General features: G+C 53.3%; 1 protein-coding gene across 6 annotated transcripts in view; it reads right to left on the bottom strand.

The window, feature by feature from the left end:
* SH3RF1 (SH3 domain containing ring finger 1) overlaps window positions 1–17498 on the bottom strand; it is a 152644-nt gene that overhangs the window by 22253 nt on the left and 112893 nt on the right. For 5 of the 6 annotated variants that reach the window (XM_067745397.1, XM_067745400.1, XM_067745399.1 and 2 more), the window contains 4 exons: window positions 14346–14648; window positions 9546–9656; window positions 1909–2051; window positions 713–883 (listed from right to left, as the gene is read on the bottom strand). In XM_067745397.1, coding sequence (XP_067601498.1) covers window positions 713–883; window positions 1909–2051; window positions 9546–9656; window positions 14346–14648 — 728 coding nt within the window. The remainder of the gene's footprint in view (window positions 1–712; window positions 884–1908; window positions 2052–9545; window positions 9657–14345; window positions 14649–17498) is intronic. The other variant, XM_067745402.1, reaches the window with a different exon arrangement.

Here is a 17498-nt window from a genome sequence, read left to right as displayed (position 1 = left end):
CAGCCATTGCCATATTCCCCTGGGGAGCCAAACTGCCCTCATTTGAGAAGGGTGAAGGAGCTATGTCATATTGAAGGAATTCTGTTTCTGTGTTACAGAAAATAATTATGAGAATTCAGAGGTGACCGCCAAGCTACTGGAATGGCTGGCTGGCTTTCAGCACCTCTTCACCAGGTGACCTCAGACGAGTTGCTTAACCTCTCCACCCCTACGGGCTCGACGGCTGAGTGGGGATCACGACAGCACATACATCATCAGGGAGCTGTTTAAGGACGTGGCGTTAACGCGTGTAACGCGTTTAGAAATCTGCGTGTCTGGCATCTCGTAAGCATCACGTAAACATTGGAGTATTAATAATATCGCTTTTATTTATACTAAATGCTACCTTTTTAATTTTCTGGCAGAAAAATATTGAAAATGGTGTCGCTGAGTCTTCTCACACGTAACTTAAAGCAAATAATTTAAAACCCAGTACGTTTATTGGTAGAAACGTACAATTTCACATACATCCGTGTGAAGAGTGAGCTAAAATTTGGAGAATTAGAAGGGATTTTGGCAAATACAGATGGAGATCTTTAAAATGCCGGCTGTGGGAAAAAAAAAAAAAAATGCCGGCTGTGTAACAAGCAACTGTAGTGGGAGGAGGAATCCTGGACAGGCTGAACAGCATGGGAAAGGACCAAGCTGCTCTGTTTAGAACTCAGAGCCCTACCTCGTGACGGGGGCCACATAATTGCCAGGGAAGACCCCTATCTTGCTGGTGTGCATGGACGTGCCCTTGAACCAGCCGTCCTGGCAGCGCTCAAACACGAGAAACATCTCCCCCTTCCTCAGCTCCAGCTCATCCTCTTTCCGGGGGGTGTAGGGATAAATGGCAACATACCTAGAAGAGGAAAACACAGTTGATTTCAAGCTGAGTAACAGACAGACCACAAGATGCTCCAAACTCTTCTTTGGCACAAAGCCTTGGAGGTTTCATACAAAAGTAAACAGAAAATACAATCCTTTAAGCTGTGAGCAGCCTTGGTCACTGTCCACTGAACTGCTACCTACATAGAAAAGACAGAAGCCTCCTGACTCAGAACTGCACACCTGGTCCTCCCAGTGTGGAGGCGACGGTCACTCCAAACGGTACTCGTGGGTGCGAAGGAATCACTGCAGCTTCCCAGGGTGCAAGCCTGCTGTGGGGCGTCAGGTGCCCACGGGGAAAACTGAGCCCTTCAGATGGCCCTGGTCAGACTTGGGAAGCAGCCCCGGCAGGAACATACAGCCCGAAATCCCGCTGGGAAGCTCGGCACACGGCTGAACCCGAAGGCCGGCCGCACCCGCGTCCGAGCGCTCAGCCAAGGAAGACGTGGAATTTGCATGAGTCAAAGGCAAGGCGAGTGCAGATCGCAGAGAGCCCCCAACAGCTCCTCTGTGCGCGGGACTGTGCCCCAACACATGGAGCCCGCAGATCGGCGGGCCACGTGAACCAGGCTCCCAGCATCTCCTGGGTCAGTCCACACCGGGGAAAAGCCGCCAATGCGAGCTGCATTCGGCCACGGGGAGCCCCTGGACGGGATAATGTCCAGACTTTTCACTGTAGGGGACCTGCAGCTTTTCACGCGCTCGCTCTGCTAGGTCTGGCCTCTGCCCAGCCCCTCCCTGTTCCCGAGCACCCTTACGCAGGGGATGAAGGTGGGGACAAAGCCCTGGCAGGAGCGGCAGAGGAAGGCCGGGAAGACCCGCACTCAGCAGGCCAGCTGCCCGGCGGCCCATCCTCAGACCCACTTAGTTTCTGTTTCCTAATGAACGACACGCACGACCAAGCATACGACACCACCCTGGCACCAGCGCCCCCCAGAAAGCCGTTCCCCGCGTCTCTGCTCGGGCTCCGTCCGTGGCCAGAAGGGACGCCGCACTTACACGCTGGGGCGCGTCTGCGGCCGTGAGTGTGTGGTCTGGTCAGCGGGTCCGGCCACGGGTCTGGAGCCCATCCCGGGAGCAGCAACAGCGCCCATGGGGGTGGCCTCCTGGAGCGGGGGCGGGGGGAGAGGAGGATTCATAGTCTGGAGAGAGAGAGACAAAAAAGAAGAAACAAATGACTTATGCACATCTTTCACAGCAAAGAGGAGGGAAGAGGAATCAGAAACCCATGAAAAAAGACATCGGTGGAATCCACGCAGAGCAGAAGCAGCTGCCCTGGGCAAAAGCCTCCTTGGAAGAGAGTCCTCTTTGTTACCCTTTAAGATCTCAGAGCCACAGCAACCCCTTCCCCAAACAGGTAAGCCATCACACCTGGGAGAAGGGAAAGAAAAAAATGACACAACTGCGTGTAATTTCAAGATTGATGGCTGCAAACCAGGACCAGGATCCAAATGCCTTTCAAGGGGGAGGCTATAATGTCACCCTGCTTGCTAGGGATTAATTTGTGATTGTTTCTGCAACCCGAAACTTAAAACACCACGGAAAACAATTTAGCTGCACCGTATGGCAAACCGTCCCCGCAAAAGAAAATCTCCTTTGATGCCTGGTTTCCCAAAACCACACACAATAGCAAGCCACAATCACTGGGCCATTGCTTTTACTTTTGTTTATTCTCTTCTTAGCTCTGCCAGCTTTTGAAATTGAGGACTATCGAGGCTGGTAATCTTTAACAAGTACACCGTGAGCAGCTGCTTGTTCCTTTATGGGCTCTGCCTACAGGACTCCGTGCCTTTTCAGAATCAATGGAGCAATTGTTACCTTCTGATCTATACACCCCGGATAATTCTTTAGGGTCTGGGTACCGAAACTCCTGGGAAAACAGGCACACAAACACCTGCCCAAACCCCTACCTCGCCTGCCCTCCCCAAATCTTTGAACCGTTCCACGTAAACACCGAATCAAAGGAGAAATAAGGAGGCTGAAGGCTGCCCCTTGGGAGGTGTGCGTGGCGTCTCCACATCAGCTTAAAAGAAGAAAAACCCACGGTTTCTAAACATAGGGAACAGCAATTTGTTTCTATTTTTTTGGAAAAAAATTTAATCTCATCAACGTGTCCTCCATCTGCCTATTAATGTACACAGTTCCAGAAACAAAAGCAACTGAGTAGAAAAGGATATCAAATTTCCAGACACATGCTGCACCCGTTTCACACATTATATTTAATTTTTCGACCTCGGAGAAGGCTTTTTCCACCCTGCAGCCGCGGCAGGACACCCAGTGCAGGATAAACGGCGCATTGCAGTCCCAGGGCGGGCGGGGTCGTGGCGACACTCACAGAGCAGGCCGCCCTGCGCCCCGGGGGCAGCTCCAGGGAGGCACACACGGCCCTGCAGCCTTTACCACCTTTAACCAGGAAAGGTTGAGCACTCATGCTGTTGGTCTCAGAGACAAAGTGGACACAAATCGAGATAATCCTGGTAGAAGACTCAGCGCACGTGACCCAGGCGGGTCCTGGGCAAGGACACTGAACAGAACAGCAGCCGGAGGGCGTGAAATCACCCCCAAGTTGTCTCCTCCAGTCTCCCCAGGCCTCACCTCAGAGCCGTGGAGCCGTGGGGGGCAGGTGACACAGGGGACAAAAGGAGCCCAGGCCACCCACCCCTGGAATCACTCAGAGCAGAGCCAAGGGCCCACTCGGCTCTCTGAGTAGAATTCCACTGACAAACGGAGGAGAGGAAAACTGTCTGCTGCATCTTCACGTCAGTGACACAGAGGCTGTACTAAACTGGCCCTATGCGGAAAGAGACGGAAAAAAAAAAAAAGGAAAGACAATCCAGGGACCTGATAAAAACACAGGCCACGCTGGTGGTGACAGAATGTAAGAACACATCACCTCTTAGAGTTAAAGAATGCAGTAAGGGAATGTCTGGTGTAGGTGACTTTTACGAAGAGCGAGTCAGGAGGCATCTGAGACCTGGCACGAGAGAGGAGGGTCTCGAAGATCCCAAAAGTGGTGCTGCGGCAGAACGCAGCTCGCTCTCTCACGGGTGGTGCTGGTCAAACTGGGCAGACTTCTCCCCATCGCTGGGCTGCGTATCTTCGGAGACATGTGCACGTGTGTGTGCGCGTTCGTGGGGGGATAAGCGCACAGAAAAACTAGTGATTACACTCAGGCTCCCCAGCGTGGCTGCCCCCTGGGGCCGGTCAGATGCCAGGGCCCCAGCGTGTCCAGGACTGGGCCGGCCAGGAGGTCCCATGGGCCGCTTGGTGAAGACCCCACGCCAAGAGAATCTGGGGACGTGGACGCGCGGGAGCGACCGCGTCCTCCCGTCACCGCACGGCTGGGCGCCGGGGGCCAGGACACACCCTCCTGCCGCAGCAAAGGCACCTGCGGGCTGCTGGGAGCGCAGGACACCTCTGGTCACGACAGCGTTCAGAAGCCAACACCACGCTTGTCACTGCCGTCACCAGACACTGATCTAAAGCAGCGGGGCTGGGAAGCGCGCCCGTGCTGAGCCGCAGGGAGGAGCTGAGGGCCAGGGGAGCGGGGCCGGGCCTCCGGGGTCCAATGCAGGGGACCAGACGTTGGCCACGCTGTCGCTGAAGCGGGCCTCTGCTTGTGCTTCTGCAGATCCAGACCCTCTCCTACCCTCTCCAGGGGGCGATGGTCTGAGGCCAGAACGACAGTCTCTGAATAATACTTTGCTTAAAACCAGGGCTCGGGGGCAGGGTCTGTGGTGGGAAATGGTCACGTCTGCCCTGCCCAGGTTCTGTCCCCGACCCACTGATCTCTCGGAAGAGATAGCTTTACACCGTGGAGGATGCCTAGGGTTTGGGGTCAGAAACGTAGATCCTAGCTAGCGCCGGCTCAGCCTTTGAGGGCCGCCCTCGGGCTCCCTCCAAGAAATGTCCTGTATGAGTGACCAGTTCCAGGCCACCGACGGGCCACATCTGCTAGTGGACGGAGAGAGTTCAAGGCCAGACTGTGGCCCCCTCCTCTCTCCCCTCCCTACACCCAGCCCCGAGGTGCCTGGGGGCCGAGCTCCACGAGGTCCTCACCCTGGGCGAGGGCTGCAGGCCACTGACCAGGAAAGCGCTTTGCCTGGATGGAGCCTGAGGTTCTGACGGTAAAAGGTCCATGTTCTTTCCGACCGTCCTTCACGTGTGTCTGCCCTCACGTGTGCCCCTCCCTCTTCTCCAGGGTAGAAAAGTGGCCGGTGGCACAGACTATGGGCATTTCTGATCCTCTGAGCAAAGACCATTTAATATCCCCCAATCCCGTCATCCTTTCTTCCTGAACATCCAATTCCAATGAACCCACTTTCAACCTCTCTCCAGGGTCTTCCTGTGTCGTGAACTCACGCAGGTGCTTGGCCACCCAGGGGACAGCAGGAGGGGCGGCTGGTCATCCCTTCTCGGGGCAGCAGTGCCACCAACTCCCACAGCATCACCGCCTGCACACGGCCACACGCGTGCAGACACCTGAGTGTTACAATGAGTAGGAAACAGAAAAATGGAAGCACTTATAACCAGCGATTCAAAAGAAACACTCAGGTGTCAGAATTCAGTAAGATTAAGAAGGTGGAAAAGTGAGTTTTTCATCTCATCTGGACACTCCCAGGAACTCAGTCAGTCACTCGTGGGCACAGCTATGAAGAAAAGAAAAAAAATTAGAGTATATTTAAAAATGCCAGAGACAGATGCTTGGAAGATGATGTCGGAAGGGGAGATGTAATTAAGAATTTGGTAGATTAAAAAAACCTCTCTGGGAATGGACTTTCTCTCACCAATTGCCTTTGACATGTGAGGAGACACACCCACACCGTTCACCGACTTTGCAGAAATGCAGCAGCAGGTCCGGGAAGCGGCCCTGGCGGCGCCCCGGGCACAGCGGAGGCTCAGGATGGAGGCTGCAGAGTCAGACACCGTCTCGCTGTCCTCGTGTCCCCATCACCCAGCTCTGTCCACGGGAGGTAACAGACCCTCAGCGAGGGCTTCGCGAACGAGAAAGCGTCCCGTGCGCCTGCCGCCCTCAGGGCAGTCTCATATGGATCAAGGGCCTTGGTTCCTGCGACGCCAGGGTCCTTCTCTGTGGTCGCTATAGAGGTTCTGTCCACATCCTGTCCCCCTTCTGGTCGTCAGAACTGCTGCCGATTCCAAATGCTTAACTTCTGCTCTCACGCTGCCAAGCTGGGCGGTCCCGTCCCTACGTGCAGAATCCTGCCCTGACCCTCCGGACCCTCCCACCACGGGCGACAATGGACTCAGTACGTCTTGGCTATCCTGAGAACATGACATCATTTAATTCTGTTTCTTTAAGTGTACACACAAACACACACACACACACGCACACACTTGTTTTCGTTATGGTTACACACTGTTGGGTGCAATCTGATTTCAACTTGGCCATGGACTGTATCTGGCCTTTTCTGACCTGGCTACCTTGTGACATCTTGTAGCTAAACACCTCTCAGCTGGTCCAGAGGGTCAGGGATCAGCCATCACTTGTTTCACAAGTTCACACTGTGCACAGGACACGAGAGCAAGCTCTTCATCCACCTCCCCTCACAGGATTAGCTGGGAAAAAACCCTCCGTGCCATGAACAGTCTGATGTCTGAATGCGATAGATGTAATACCAGTTTTGCTTCTATTATTAGATAGCTAACATTTTAACTGTTACTTGTGAGAGGTACAGGACAATATGCTCATAATTCCACTCTGAATAAAAGATTAAAAAGTCTCAACTTATGAAAAAGGTGCTGGAAATAATGTTCACGTCCTAGTCCAGCAGAGGTGCTTATCACCGAAAATCCACACCGAGAGACTTCCCTGGTGGTCCAGTGGGTAAGACTCCACGCTTCCGATGCAGGGGGCCCGGGTTTGATACCTAGTCGGGGAACTAGATCCTGCATGCACGCCGCAACGAAGACCCGGTGCAGCCAACACAAATAAATAATAATTAAAATAAATAAATAGGGGGCTTCCCCGGTGGCGCAGTGGTTGAGAGTCCGCCTGCCGATGCAGGGGACACGGGTTCGTGCCCGGGTCTGGGAAGATCCCACATGCCGCGGAGCGGCTGGGCCTGTGAGCCATGGCCACCGAGCCTGCGCGTCCGGAGCCTGTGCTCCGCAACGGGAGAGGCCACAACAGTGAGAGGCCCCGCGTACCGCAAAAAAAAATAAAAAATAAAAAATAAAAATAAATAAATAAATAAAATAAAATGCACACCAGGAAAAGCCTGGTTTCCTTCCCACCATGCCGCCTACCCTTGCTGTGATCGCACTCAAAGTCTTGGGAAAGGTTTCACATTTTAAACAGGATACTTGCCAGGTTGATGGAAGACACAGAGGGTACATGTTACCGAGATTTTTCCACTTAAACCTGACATAGTAAATCCAAAGCATTCCTGCCAGCCGACCAGGGACTCTGAGATCTAGACATCTCCCGGGGTGACAGGCAACAGATCTGCTTATAATTAGTTTTCCATTAAATGGAATTGGCATAGACGCAGCATTAATAAACCGTCCTCTTGCTGGACATGCAGGCTCTCTTGTATAATCCTGGGATAAAATGGCTGAATGTAAATTAGTTTCTGTGTGTTCATGCTCTCTCGTGACCTGTCGCATCTATACGCCCTAGAGCGCACCCAGCTAAGATCAACTGGTAATTTACTGTATCGTAAAATTGTTGGCCCACAGGGGCTGAAACTCAGACAGCGCTTCGTCTTTTCCACTAATTAATTTTTCTAAGATAGAAAAGTCAGTCTCTTTTCCCTTAAGAAATGAAATCAGAATTTTTCCACGTGAAGTAGTCATCTGGAGATGGAAATTCCAACAGGTTATGAATGTCCTGGGGTGGGAAGGAGAAGAGAGGGAGGGAGGGAAGGGAAGAAAGGGTCTTCTCTGGAGATGAGAGGGCACGAAGATTGGGCAACTCAGCTCTGCTCAAAACACCCAGGGCCAAGAGAACCTCAGGGGAACCACCTTTTCATAAAAATTACCTGACTTTCACCCTCTCCCTAAAGGAATCAATGCAACTTCTCCCACCCCAAACAGCTGTACTATCGAGGAAGCTGTCATTGTTCCAGAAATATTAACAAAAAACTTTAACTCTAACTGGAACTTATTAACGTCCATTTAAATTCAGGAACATGCTTAACTCTATGAAAAGCTTTCAAAAGTCTACATCAAGCTAGGTACTATACATCCCACCTTATTTCAAAGTCGGCTTTCAGTTATTCATAAAATGCATCAAGACAAGATAAATATAACATAAGAAAACGAGGCAAAAGGTCAATGAGGGGGACAGGACCAGATGGAGGCAACAACCTGACTAACGTGCAGTGAGGTCCTTGCTGGGGGGTGAGGGGAGGTGCACATCTGTCTCTAAGCAGCTGAGGAGAGAGAAACAGAATTGGCAACATATATAAAGTCCACAGCCTGAAAACAAACCAGCGCGGAGAAGCCTCCCTGTTCCCGGTACAGACAGTGGAGAAAACCCCAGCAATGAGCCAGACCGACCCCGGGGCTCTGAGGAAACCAGCGAGCACGCTGCACCCGCCGTGGCCCTCAGCAGAGGCGGATGCTCTCTCACGGTCACCTCCCTGAGTTCCAGGCAGTGCCGCCTCCCCGAAGCAGACAGGACTCTCGCGTTATACGCGAGGGCCAGAGGCTCAGAGAGGCTGAGTGACCTCACTGCCGTATCACAAAGGAGAGGCTGGGCTGGACCCCCATCACCGACCACACTGTTTCCTCTGAGAGCATCACAACTGGGAGAGATTCTGTAAAGCAAGCTAAGGGCTGGGGTCCACTGGGGAGAAGGATTTAGTGATCTTTTCTATCCTCATTCAACTCAGCACTGGAAGAAAGAGTCTGAAAGTGTAGCGAGGCAGCGGCCCGGACGAGAGAGGCTGGTTCCTAGCAGTTCCCCTGCAGGTTTAGGAAACATGGATTTAAGCCATTGTGCCGCTGCTTCCCGAGGTTGAATTTCTTGTTTCTTCCTTTTCAGTTTTCTCCCCACAGAGTTCTTCTTCGTATCAGCTTCCCTCGACTGCCCTCACTCTTCCTGTTCATTTCCCCGTTAGGCTGTCTGAAAGCACTCAGCGGTTTTGTTCAGACTGTCTGCAGGCTGCGGGGCTTTCTGGAGAATCACACATCTGATAACCTCCAGGGAGGCCAGTCACACAGACCAACAGAAGACCAGGAACCCAAATGGGGAACTGTAATCGGAGACAGGAATCCGCCCGTCGCGTGACCCGAGGCAAACCATACGGCCTCTAGGATCCCAGCTCCCTCAGTACTTCGATAAATACGCCTGGTCTAGAAACCCAAAAGAAGCAAAGGTTAAGCCTTCAGAAAATCAGGCTGACCTTTAATGAAAATTAAAAGTTCTCCCCGGAGCTCTTCCTGTAGCCTCAGGCCACCGACCCTTGCCATTAAAATAAAGTGCTGGCTATCGGCCTGAGACTGTGATTTTTTGCTAAAATGAATAGAGAGAGGATGAGAGATGGAGACCCCACCCTCACCAAGCATCATGGTGAGCTGCGGTGTCAGGAGGGCGGCAGCCAGCCCACAGGGCTGCGCACCTGTAAGCGGCAGGCACGGGGGTCCGGCGGGAGGCGGTGGTGCACACTCACCGAAAGGGCGGCCGGGTAGGGGGCCTCTGGCGGGACCGTGCACGAGGGGCCGGTGGTCACCGGGCTGCTCGGGGGCGGGGTCACAATCAACCCGGTGGTACTTATGTGGACCTGCCAAAGAAAACAGAGTGAATAAAAGAGGACGCACGCGCAACAGATGAGACCAGCGAAGCCCCGGGCACCGAGTCACAGCTCAACATTCAAGACCCGCACAGCTCCCGTCACTGGGGGAAGGCAGAATCCCCTTCAGGTTATCCAGCCCAAACGTACTGAGGCCCTAATGTGTGTGAGATGCCAGGGAGCCACTTGACAAACACTGGTCACGACAACGTTTCACATACAGGATCCACGGCTGCTGGCCTTCCCGACAGCCGCTGCCTCACACGAGTGCTGCCGGGACCTGCCTGGCCTGCAACTAGCCCGTTAACACCTGCCCAAGGATCCTGTTCCGGTGGGTTGTCCTGAATGCTCACCAGTCCACCGACTCGTGAAATCTACACGACATGCTTAAGGGATCGTGCCACCTTCAGGATCATCTCCCGTGGGGAACGCGTAATTAAAATGCAGCTGCCCGGACCGCCGATCGCAGGCAACTAAAACCTTTCAGGGAATAGGGTCAGGCCAGACTAGCTGTTTTCAAAGGTGTCTTATCGGGACTTCCCCGGTGGTCCAGTGGTGAAGACTTTGCCTTCCAATGCAGGGGGTGCAGGTTCGATCCCTGGCCAGGGAGCTAGGATCTCACGAGCCTCGGGTCCAAAAAACCAAAAACATAAAAAGCAGAAGCAATACTGTAACAAATTCAATAAAGGCAAAAAAAAAAAAGAAGGTCCACATCAAAAAATAAAAAATGTCTTTAAAGAAAAAAAAAGAATGGGTGTGTTAGCCATAACACTACCCAAGATTAACTGATTAGTTACTCAGGTCATTTCATCGCAGGTGTTCGACTACCTGACCAATTTCGCTCCCGCTGCACCCTGGGCGTGACTACAGACCGCGGGCGTGGGTTCCTGCACAAGCGGGAAGTCTTTCCTCCACTATTAAAGGAATGTGGCTGGCTGCTACCTCGTCTCCCCAGGAAACAATGTTCCACCAAAATTGCTGGGCTTTTTGTAACAAAAACTTAACCCCAAACCTAGTTTCCTCAATCCCAATAATTAGGAAAAAGATTATCAAGACAAAGAGAGGCTTAGAGATCAGTTCCCAGACGGCCTGAAGGACTTTCATTCCCTCCCAGGCAAGGAAAACCAGCATGCTAGCACACAGCTGATTTTCACAGGTCAAGTCTGAGCTACGTGGAATCCACATTCTTGTAAAGCTACACCTGTACCTGGCAGCTCATACACTGACTGAACCTAGGCAGAGCCAAGGGGCACCTCCACAAAGGCTCCCCGCCAAACCTCAGGTTCGGTCTCTCCTGTGAACCAAAGTCTATTTCCATTCAATTTCTAATGAGATGCACATGGATTTTTCATCCTAGGATAAAACCTAGCGGCCTCTAGCTATCCTATTCAAGAAATGCGTTTGTGTATGTACTCTGAGGACAAGTACGTACTCTGATGCAAGTTGGCATCACAGGAAACACGAGTCTTTCTTCGAAGATAAATGAGGCTCCGTTCAAAGTGCACGCTGTTACCTAGGAACCTTTGGGGTGGGAAAAACTTGCCAAAACTCAGCTTCCAGGGCCTGACCCTACAAGCCGCGGAGGAAGTCCTCACTAGTGTCTGACGTCTCGCCAAGAGCCCCAGACCGGGAGGCAGGGTGATGAGCTCGAATGAGTCCGTGAACTTGGACAGTCATGTTATGAGGGCGTGGGGTAGACCACAGGCCGCCTGGGGTCTCTGCCCGCACGGCCCTGGACGTGGAGGACCCTGCAGGCCCCAGTTCCACGCAGGTAAAGGAAGAGACAGAGTCACCAAAGGATGACTAAAGGCAGAAGCAAGCGGCAGGAGTGACCAGGCCGAGCGGGGCAGGTCTCCAGAACGAATGCCCTGAGCAGGGAGGGCAGCCTGGCTTTCCACTGTGCTCACTCCTTCCCGTGGGGCTGCACACTGGCTTGGCTTCCTCCCCGGGAAAGGGCTACGTGGAGAGCGGGGAAAGCAAAGAGGAAGGAGTGGGTGGACCTTCTTGCTTCCCCTGAAGCTGCTGGCAACACAAAAATGCTACAAAGCACTGAACATCACGAATCACTCCTGCAGCTAGCAGAGGGCACAAACATTGAGGGCGCGGCCGGAAGAGCAGACAGACGCCTACCTGCTTGTGACACCACGTGCTTCACAGATGCCCATCACAGACATCTGTGCACACCTGTGCTGGGGACCTGCCTGACAGCACAGCCTACAAACCACCTTCCAATTCACGCATTTGACGATGCCAGAGTCACCGATACGATAACAAGCAAGCTGTCCGCTCCCTTCTGTCCTGCAGGATTTCGACATGACAGCGTGATCTCTAAGTGCCATCCGGAAACACGAGGACGAGCCCGGACAGGGGAGCTGACCCGGAGGCGACATCACAGTGGCCTGACACCCTCCACGTGGCTTTCGTTCAGGTGCGAGAGGATGAATGTTCACTGCTGCAGGCCCCGTGCTTTGGGTTTTCTCATCAAAGCAACCAAACCGCGTGAAGCAAAAGCAAGAAGGACACGAGGCCCGAAGCAGGAGACACATCCAGCCTAGGGCCCGTCACGTCTACAACAGGTCCGTCCTGGGTTGGGCTGGGCTGGTCCTGCTTCACTGTGGCCCACAGTGCCCGGTGATGGGCCCAGGACCTGGGGCCGGGCGTGCGTGCCGTAGCCGAGGCTGGAGAACCCAGGCAGCGCTGCAAACCTCTCCCATCTCTTCTAGAAATAACTTCTCCCTGAGGCAACATGTTAGCACTGAGAACAGAACCTGTTAGAACACGGGGAGGCCGTCTTCATGGAAACAGAGAGGAGAGCCCGTTTCCCCAGTTACTGCACCCAAGACACAAACAGCCCCACCCTCCCGTGCCCACGCCCAGCGCCATGCCCGACACCGGGGTCTCTCGGACAGACGCTGGGTGACCCGCCTTCCCCTCCACCTTCTCCACGGCCACAGACGGCTGTCCACACCTCCAAGTCTGTGCCCTGCTGAGCCGCCCCGAGTCCCAGCAGAGGCTCACCTTTTATTTCAAGAAAACGTCACTGTGAATGCTGCTAAGGTCACGAAATGAAAAACAGTCCCGCGACCCGATTTTCCATAGGGAAGAGCCCTTGTCACCAGCCCCTCCGTCAGAGCCTCCCTCAGAGAAGGACCTGCAGCTCTGACCCCTCCAGGGGTCACCCCCCTCGTACTCCTTGCTCAGACCTGGAACGGGTCTATTTCCACAGGCTTGACCCCTTCCTGGTTCTCCTCTATACACTGTCCAAGTGACTCACTCACTCAACACGTGTTTATGTTGCTTACTGTCTGCCTGACGCTTGGGAACAGCAGTGAACACACAAAGCCCTCTGCCCTCTTCCGTGTGTGTGTGTGTCCATGTGTGTATCTCTGTCTGCGTGTCGGTGTCCTACTCCCCCTGCAGGGTCACGTGCCACGGCCACACGACCTAAAAAAACGCTGCTGAGCCACAATCCCATTCAGAAACTACGAGATCGTGTGGACCTGCAGGACGGGGTCAGGTGGCATTGCGCTAACCTTGCTAAGGAAGGCCACACGCTGCGCTGCACATTTTTATCCCGTGGTCCAAAACAGGCATGCGTCAACCTGTGTAGTATATGTTTGTTTTTACAAAGCACAGTGGAATGTATATAAAACCTGCATGAATTTTAAGATGAAACACAAGACCTGAAAGCAGTGTCTCCCGCTGCGGCAGGCTGCTCAGGACCCGGCTCTCTGGCCTCTGGTGGTAGAGGACATAGCTGTCCTCTGCCTGGGTAACTGTAGCTGCCTGTGACCTGGGTGGCCCCCCGGCCCGGGGCTCAGTCTTGCCCACAACTAGGGTCTGACGCACAGAAGCCTATGTCTTCTCCATCCTGGGTCCACGGTGCATGCACGGCGCCCAGAGCATCTGTAAGAAGGCACTCGAGACCTGTTTGCCAGATGAATTACCAACGTTCCCAATCATCGTGTGTATTTTTATTAACACAAGAATAACATGTAGCTATGTCTTAAGGCCATGCAAAGTCTTGATGGACTAACGAGTTAAAAAAATAGGGGGCTTCCCTGGTGGCGCAGTGGTTGAGAGTCCGCCTGCTGATGCAGGGGACGCGGGTTCGTGCCCCGGTCCGGGAAGATCCCACATGCCGCGGAGCGGCTGGGCCCGTGAGCCATGGCCGCTGAGCCTGCGCGTCCGGAGCCTGTGCTCCGCAAGGGAAGAGGCCACAACAGTGAGAGGCCCGCGTACCGCAAAAAAAAAAACAAAAAATCAAAAAAACGCTAGGCCAATTTCTAGTTTAAACTAAATGTTTCTTCCCGTCCTCTCCCCGTAACCCTGACTGGAAGCCTAGACACCACGGTGAGTGACACAGACGCAGGCAGCTGCACACCCCACACTGTGACCACGGCACCTCCAGTTTGGGTGGAGATGAGGTTTCAGGGGGCGAGAAGGCTCCGTCCCGCTGAATGGGGACCTGGTGGGGAAAGCACTCAGCGTGACTGGAGTCATCTTGTAATTGCCGCTCTGCCCTTTGGAGGTGACTGAGCCGACCTGGGGATGTCCAGGCTGGTTCCCCCCGCCACCCCGCCATTTCCACCCACAAATGCAGAGGGCTTTGCCCTGGGAGAGCTGCTGTCCCCCGAAGGCTGACACCACGGTGGCCCCGGGGCGGGGCAGTGCAGGTACCTGGGAGGGGGCGCTGCACGAGAGCCCGGCCAGCTCGCCGATGCGCGCGGCGGCCGTGGGGTTGCTGGAGCTGATAAGGACCGGGGGGCTGATCTCCACGGAGTGGCGCTGCTGGGTGGCCTGCGACGCCCTGCCGGCCGTGGTCAGGGAGGTGAACGAGTGCCGCTTCTTCGTGTTCTTCTTGGCTTCGGGCTGCCTGGGGGCCGCGCTGCTCGGGGCAGCGGCCGGGGCGCCCTCCGCAGCGCCAACGCCCCCCGCGGGAGGCTGGTCCCACTCGATCAGCTGCTTGGCGGCCGAGTTAAACTGCAAACCAGCAGAGGACACGAGAAGGTCAGATGACAGGGATTCTCGACACCCTTGTATCTAAAGCTGAGCATCATCACTTTAAAGTCTGCGGTGCAAGTACACCTTTCCTCCCACGTGAGATGTCTTTTCTCTCGATACGAGGACTGCACTGTACGTACATCACAGAGAGATGCTAAGCCGAGGACAAACAATTCCAGTGCAACACCAGCAAGACTAAGAACATTTTTCTCCCCCAAGAAGCTTCAGAGTGTCTAATGTTAAACGTTGCCAGTTAACAAATGAAGATTTATTTCGGCCCCTGAGGAAATGCAGGGAACAGTGGGGAGCAGGGTGTGTGGTCTCAGGGCAGCCTCTACTGCTTGGTAACAGCTGGGCTCTGCTGCCGGCGGTGACTGCGGGCAGGACCGCCACCATGAACCTGGCACACTTCCACGGGAATCACCGCCCCCTACCTCCCTGTCCTGTGCGGGCCCTCACAGAAGTGTCGGCAGAAACTCCTGATGACTTTTACTTTTGAAAATCACGTGCCCGCGATTTTCCTGAGCTTAAATTTTGAATCATAACACGTTGAGACCTGAAATCCAAGTCCTGCTGCCAAGTGAACTTGGCCTGTTTGAAAAGTTGTCTGAGTGTAAAGTTGGGGCCCGACGGTTTGTCAAAAGCTGCCCACGGCGTTGGGAACGCCAGCAAGAAAGAACACAGGGTGTTTCTGTTCCCTGAGGTCAAATGCAACATTTCTAGAAAGCTTGCATGACAAGCAGCCGCATATGTACTTACCCAGACAGTACAGTCACAGGAAACATCAGGCATAGTTTAACCTCTTAACAACCATGAAGATGAAAAACAATAAGCTCCTCGAAGAGAACTGGGGAAACAGTAAGGATGGTGGGGATTTTCCCATCCCAGCACTTCGCACATGCCTCTTTCATCAAATGCTCTTTTCGCACCTAACTGGTTTAGAACTGTGTCTCCCCAACCGTGGACGAGGACGTCCTCCCAGAAGGATGGAAATCCTGTCGCGATACTGAAAGATGTGAACTTGCTCTGGCACCCGTGGCTCAGGAAGTTGGTGACTGAGCTCTGAAGCCAGTGCTTCCAGGTGAAAACCGACTCAGAGGGTTCCTGGGGACCCGCCGTCACGTGGCCCGACAGCTTTTCTATCACAAGCCTACCCCTCCTTCAGACCGCAGAGATTCTATCCACGTAAAAACTTTCAAGACTCGCAGGCAGTAACGCCCCAGTAATGCTGGGCGATGCCCAAGTGCCAGGGGCAGGGGGAGGGGAATCAGGACTCCAGCGGGTGTTAGGGACTAAGGGTGGGCTGCTGGGAAGGAGCGGCATTTGGCCCGGAGACCCCGTGTTCACAATGCTGCCTTGGTCCCAAGAGAATCATATGCCCCAGGAAGCAAGGCCATGGCTCTGTTTTCATGGCAGGAGTGGCCCAGACCTCGGGACAGAGCGGCAGACTGTGTGGGGCGAGGGTCCTTGTTCCTGCACAGGCTGGGGACGAGGGTCTGAAATTGGAGCAGACAGACTAGTCCCTTCATTGCCCTCACCCCAAACCCATCACCCAGTGAGACGGAAGAGCAGGACTGCGATGCCAGAGCTCAGGGGTCTGGGCATGCCTCCTTCCAGGGTGAGCTCACCTCGACGGGAAAGCAAGGACCCGACGGCTTTTCACGGAATTTCGAGGAACTCTGTATGAGCTACAGTGTGGCTTTCTTTCCACGACCTTCTCTAGCCACAACACCTAAGTTCACTGTCCACCCACAAAACAAATCTGTGCCCTAAAACACCTTCCTCCCAGCCCTGGGTGAGAACTAGCTGGTAAGATTCAGGGTGGACACCAGGTAATTCAGTAGCTGGGGCACAAAGCAGGGAGCCGCAGGATTTGCTGACCTTAAAATTGTAAATGTCCCTTTTTGGGACACGCTGAAATTTAGAAGGAATTAGTCTTTGAGAACTTTCGGAAGCATAAATAAACACGAGGAAGGAAATACTGACATAATAATAGTAATAACAACAGTCATAACAAGGCAATTTGAGAAACATCAAGATATTTTCTGTGTGCAGCTGGCCTCTTTGCTAAAGAGAATACAGTCTTTTTAAAATACAGTACTTAGGGCTTCCCTGCTGGTGCAGTGGTTAAGAGTCCGCCTGCTCATGCAGGGGACGCGGGTTCGAGCCCCGGTCCAGGAAGATCCCACATGCCGCGGAGCGGCTGGGCCCGTAAGCCATGGCCGCTGAGCCTGCGCATCCGGAGCCTGTGCTCCGCAACGGGAGAGGCCGCAGCAGTGAGAGGCCCGCGTACCGCAAAAAACTAAATAAATAAATAAATAAAAAAAATACAGTACTTAAATTTTTCTAAAAGAGAGCAAAAAAATTTAATGAGAGCTAAGTTGAATAGTCACTGTTTTCTATAAAGCTTTGCAGAGGAATCGGCCTCTAGGTTCTGAGCATCAGAGGCTACACATAGCAGGTCTGTGCAGAGGGACCTTTTCTAATTCATAACCCACCAGGGTGCTTGTTCCTCAACATGATGGTTTTTCAATAAAAGGCAAATAAAGACTTTAAAATATATATTACAAAAGTAATACACGTTCATTACTTTGAACAGGAAACAGTGTAGCTTTATGGTGAGTAAAAAGTGACGGGCCTCAGCCAGGTTCTGCCTCTGTCTTCCCCGCCGACCTGTTTCCCAGTTCTCTCACACTCGACAGTTTGGAACATACCCTTCCATGTACTTTCTATGTAGATGTTGTTCACTAAGCACCTGCTTGATTAATTTTAACACAAATGCAGCCAAGCAGCACATACATTCTCTCCTCTCACAGCATCTCATGAAAA

Source organism: Pseudorca crassidens, chromosome 7 (assembly GCF_039906515.1).
Source record: "Pseudorca crassidens isolate mPseCra1 chromosome 7, mPseCra1.hap1, whole genome shotgun sequence".
NCBI lineage: Eukaryota > Metazoa > Chordata > Mammalia > Artiodactyla > Delphinidae > Pseudorca > Pseudorca crassidens.
This window is presented reverse-complemented; position numbering and strand designations above follow the sequence as displayed.